General features: G+C 45.1%; 1 protein-coding gene across 1 annotated transcript; it reads right to left on the reverse strand.

Moving 5' to 3' along the window:
* Positions 1-468: 468 nt before the first annotated feature.
* On the reverse strand, positions 469-1806 carry LOC139400151 (uncharacterized). The gene has a single exon (XM_071145180.1). The coding sequence runs from the start codon at positions 1804-1806 to the stop codon at positions 469-471; it is 1338 nt and encodes a 445-aa protein (XP_071001281.1).
* Between the last annotated feature and the right edge of the window lie 4282 nt (positions 1807-6088).

The raw sequence follows: 6088 nt of genomic DNA on the forward strand, positions 1-6088 counted from the left end.
AGAAACCCTAGCCCCTCCTCCCCAGTATAGATAGGACCTGTCCTGAAGAAACCCTATCCCCTCCTCCCCAGTATAGATAGGCCCTGTCCTGAAGAAACCCTAGCCCCTCCTCCCCAATATATTTAGGCCCTGTCCTGAAGAAACCCTATCCCCCCCTCCCCAGTATAGATAGGCCCTGTCCTGAAGAAACCCTAGCCCCTCCTCCCCAATATAGTTAGGCCCTGTCCTGAAGAAACCCTATCCCCTCCTCCCCAGTATAGATAGGCCCTGTCCTGAAGAAACCCTAGCCCCTCCTCCCCAATATAGTTAGGCCCTGTCCTGAAGACACCCTAACCCCTCCCTCCTAGGCACTTGTGGAATTCTGAAACAACTTGATAGGTGTAAGAAACAAGCAGAATGCACATTTGAAGAAAATGTCATCTCTACTCAATAAAATATTGTATTGATCATAGTGATTCAGGAGAATCATTAAAACAGGTCAATGGTGTAGCGGGAAGAACGAAGTACCGGGATGGTCACAGAGGTGTAGCGGGAAGAACGGAGTACCGGGATGGTCACAGTGGTGTAGCGGGAAGAACGGAATACCGGGCTGGTCACAGTGGTGTAGCGGGAAGAATGGTGTTCCGGGATGGTCACAGTGGTGTAGCGAGAAGAACGGAGTACCGGGATGGTCACAGTGGTGTAGCGGGAAGAACGGAGTACCGGGATGGTCACAGTGGTGTAGCGGGAAGAACGGAGTACCGGGATGGTCACGGTGGTGTAGAGGGAAGAACGGAGTAACGGGATGGTCATGGTGGTGTAGCGGGAAGAACGGCGTACCGGGATGGTCACGGTGGTGTAGCGGGAAGAACGGAGTAACGGGATGGTCACGGTGGTGTAGCGGGAAGAACGGAGTACCGGGATGGTCACAGTGCTGTAGCGGGAAGAACGAAGTACCGGGATGGTCACAGTGGTGTAGCGGGAAGAACGGAATACCGGGCTGGTCACAGTGGTGTAGCGGGAAGAACGGAATACCGGGCTGGTCACAGTGGTGTAGCGGGAAGAACAGGGTACCGGGATGGTCACAGTGGTGTAGCGGGAAGAACGGAATACCGGGCTGGTCACAGTGGTGTAGCGGGAAGAACAGGGCACCGGGATGGTCACAGTGGTGTAGCGGGAAGAACGAAGTACCGGGATGGTCACAGTGGTGTAGCGGGAAGAACGGAATACCGGGCTGGTCACAGTGGTGTAGCGGGAAGAACGGAATACCGGGCTGGTCACAGTGGTGTAGCGGGAAGAACGGAATACCGGGATGGTCACAGTGGTGTAGCGGGAAGAACGGAATACCGGGATGGTCACGGTGGTGTAGCGGGAAGAACGGAATACCGGGATGGTCACGGTGGTGTAGCGGGAAGAACGGAGTAACGGGATGGTCACGGTGGTGTAGCGGGAAGAACGGAGTACCGGGATGGTCACGGTGGTGTAGAGGGAAGAACGGTGTACCGGGATGGTCACGGTGGTGTAGCGGGAAGAACGAAGTACCGGGATGGTCACGGTGGTGTAGCGAGAAGAACGGAGTACCGGGATGGTCACAGTGGTGTAGCGAGAAGAACGGGGTACCGGGATGGTCACGGTGGTGTAGAGGGAAGAACGGAGTACCGGGATGGTCATGGTGGTGTAGCGAGAAGAACGGAGTACCGGGATGGTCACGGTGGTGTAGAGGGAAGATTGGAGTAACGGGATGGTCACGGTGGTGTAGAGGGAAGAACGGAGTAACGGGCTGGTCACGGTGGTGTAGCGGGAAGAACGGAGTACCGGGATGGTCATGGTGGTGTAGAGGGAAGAACGGAGTACATGGCAACATTAACATCTTACATTCTGAGAACATGACAACATTAACATCCTACTACTACCACCACCACCATCATTACCACTACTACCACCACCACCACCATCATTACCACTACTACCACCACCACCATCATTACCTCTACTACCACCACCACCATCATTACCACTAATACCACCACCACCACCATCATTACCACTACTACTACCACCACCACCATCATTACCAATACTACTACCACCACCACCATCATTACCACTACTACTACCACCACCACCATCATCATTACCACTACTACCACCACCACCATCATTACCACTACTACCACCACCACCATCATCATTACCACTACTACATCCACCATCATCATTACCACTACTACCACCACCATCATCATTACATCAGTACTACCACCACCACCACCATCATTACCACTATTACCACCACCATCATCATTACCACTACTACCACCACCATCATCATTACCACTACTACCACCACCACCATCATTACCACTACTACCACCACCATCATCATTACCACTACCACCACCACCATCATCATTACCACAACTACCACCATCATCATTACCACTACCACCACCACCACCATCATTACCACTACTACCACCACCATCATCATTACCACTACTACCACCACCATCATCATTACCACTACTACCACCACCATCATCATTACCACTACTACCACCACCATCATCATTACCACTACTACCACCACCATCATCATTACCACTACTACCACCACCACCATCATTACCACTACTACCACCACCATCATCATTACCACTATTTCCACCACCATCATTACCACTACTACCACCACCATCATTACCACTACTACCACCACCATCATCATTACCACTACTACCACCACCACCATCATCATTACCACTACTACCACCACCACCATCATTACCACTACTACCACCACCATCATCATTACCACTATTACCACCACCATCATTACCACTACTACCACCACCATCATCATTACCACTACTACCACCACCATCATCATTACCACTACTACCACCACCATCATCATTACCACTACTACCACCACCATCATCATTACCACTACTACCACCACCATTATCATTACCACTATTACCACCACCGTCATTACCACTACTACCACCACCATCATCATTACCACTACTACCACCACCACCATCATCATTACCACTACTACCACCACCCCCATCATTACCACTACTACCACCACCATCATCATTACCACTATTACCACCACCATCATTACCACTACTACCACCACCATCATCATTACCACTACTACCACCACCATCATCATTACCACTACTACCAACACCAACGTCATCATTACATCATTACTACCACCACCAACATCATCATTACCACTACTATCACCACCATCACTAAACTGTTATCATTACCATTACCACCCATACCACGACTACTACCACCACCATTAAACTGTTATCATTACCACTACTATTTGGAATGATAAACAACAATAATAATAGTAATAACAATACTAGTAATAATAAGTAAGTTACTGTTTACTATGCAGATGTTATTATTCAGTGTCCCTCAGGCTATGGCAGGAAAATACATACTTGGCTGCAAGAGGAGCCATTGCTCCTTCGCCCATGAGTATTCTTAGTTTTTCCTCTGGGTTTAATAAGTTAAAATGTAAATATTATATTGTCATAAATATTGTCATTTCTGTGAATAATGAATCTCTTTGTGAGGAATATTTATCACAGTTGTAACGACGTTCGTCTGTAGAAGGAGAAGCGGACCAAAAAAGCAGCGTGGTGGTTACTCATGTTCTTTAATGGAAAATGAACGATACATGAAATAACTTAAATCTACAAAACAACAAACGGAACGTGAAAACCTATACAGCCTATCCTGTGACAACAAACACAGAGACAGGAACAATCACCCACAAACACACAGTGAAACCCAGGCTACCTAAGTATGATTCTCAATCAGAGACAACCAATGACACCTGCCTCTGATTGAGAACCATACTAGGCCGAAATATAGAAAAGCCCCAAAACATAGAAAAACAAACGTAGACTGCCCACCCAACTCACGCCCTGACCATACTAAATAAATACAAAACAACGGAAATCAAGGTCAGAACGTGACAACATTAAAGGAGAAAGTGCATCTCTGTCTCTACCTCCCCTGTTGTGCAGTGACAACATTCACACTTCTCTTTGGGTAGCCATGTCTTTTTATGTCTGCCGGTTTCTATTGCCAATCGGTGGTCACTCAGCCTGTACTTGGTAAGGATCTGTCTCTGCTTCGTATCTCTGACAGAGTAGAGATAATCAGCCAGTTCATATTCTCTGTTTCGGGTCCGATAGCAATTTGGGATTTTGTTCCGTTTTTCCAGTGTTGTAAATATGATTCCTTTGATTGGTTCATGATTTTGTTTATTGGAATTCTTTCTTTTGAAGCAGTGCTGGTTTCAACTTGGTTGGTGAGGTCCAACACCAGCTGACTGAGAGGGCTCGTTTCTGGGCTCAGCTCTTGGGTTTAAAGTGCTTTAAATTGCAGACTTGAATTTAGATGTAGCCTAAATTTAATGATCGTTTCTGTGTTTTCATTACTACTGGAAAGCGGCCCAATTCTGCCCTACATGCATTAGTTGTATTTCTCTGGACTTGTAGAATTGTCCGACAGAATTCTGCATGTAAGGCTTCAATTGGATGTTTGTCCCACATTTTAAAGTCCAGTTTATTAAGTGGCCCCCAAACCTCACTTCCATAAAGTGCTATTGGTAGGATTACACTGTCAAATATTTTAGTCCAAATTCTAATTGGGATGTTGATTTTGAATAATTTCATTTTTATTGCATACATTGCTCTGCGGGCTTTTTCTTTGAGTGCCTTCACTGCCATATTAAAGTTTCCCGATGCAGATACGGTCAGACCAAGGTAGGTGTCATTTATAGTGTGTTCAATTATGGTTAATTATTATGTTCAGGGTGAATTTATATTTGTGTTTCTAACATCTGTTTTTTTTTTTTTTTTTGGGGGGGGGGGGGGGAATCATGATTTTTGTTTTTTGGAAATTTTATTGCCAGGGAACAATTATGGCAGTATTGCTCTAGAATATTAATGTTCTGTTGAAGACCTTCTTTGGTTGGTGATAGAAGTACCAAGTCATCAGCATATAGCAGGTATTTCACCTCTGTGTTAAATAGTGTGAGTCTTGGGGCTGCAGTCATCAGCATATAGCAGGTATTTCACCTCTGTGTTAAATAGTGTGAGTCCTGGGGCTGCAGAATGGTCCAACATGTCTGCTAATTCATTGATATAAATGTTGAAAAGATTTGGACTCAAACTGCAGCCGTGTCTCACACCTCGACATTGTGAAAATAATTATGTTCTTTGGTTTTTGATTTTTATTGCACACTTGTTTTCTGTGTACATACATTTTATTAAGTCATATACCTGACCACCAAGCCCACTTTGGAAAATATTGCAGAATAGCCCTTTGTGCCAAATAGAATCAAATGCTTTTTTAAAGTCAATAAAACAAGCAAAGATTTTGCCCTCTTTTTTTTGGTGGACGTGTTTATTAATTAGTGTGTGTAAGGTTATATCCAAGATAACAACAAACAGTTCCTTCTCAACAGGAGAGATTAACTCGTTCAGAGAAATGCTGAAGGTGCTTCACAAATGAGTTCCTTGAACGGTCAGTAGTGCGATGGTTGGGGAGAAAGCCAATTTGACATTTACTTATTACTTTTTTTTCTTGAAGAAAGGTTTGAATTCTTGAATTCAAAATGCTACAGAAAACCTTTCCCAAGTTGCTGTTTATGCAAATTTTAGGGGAGATGAGCACCTGGTTCCAGACATCAGGGAAGCAGCCAGAAGTTAAAACCATGTTGAACAATTTAAGCACAGCATTTTGCAACTCAGGTGTGGTGTTTTTCAACATTTCATTACTGATGTTATCTAAACCACAAGCCTTCTTTGTTTTTATAGATTTGAGCTTTTCACTTACTTCTTGTTGGGTTATTGGGTAATTGGGGCGGCAGAGTAGCCTAGTGGTTAGAGCGTTGGACCGAAAGGTTGCAAGTTCTAATCCCCGAGCTGACAAGGTACACATCTGTCGTTCTGCCCCTGAACAAGGCAGTTAAGCCACTGTTCCTAGGCCGTCATTGAAAATAACTGACCTGCCTAGTTAAATAATAAATTAAATCTAGTGGATTTTGGTGGTTTTTAATGACTGA

Source organism: Oncorhynchus clarkii, unplaced genomic scaffold (assembly GCF_045791955.1).
Source record: "Oncorhynchus clarkii lewisi isolate Uvic-CL-2024 unplaced genomic scaffold, UVic_Ocla_1.0 unplaced_contig_13770_pilon_pilon, whole genome shotgun sequence".
Classification (NCBI taxonomy): Eukaryota; Metazoa; Chordata; class Actinopteri; order Salmoniformes; family Salmonidae; genus Oncorhynchus; species Oncorhynchus clarkii.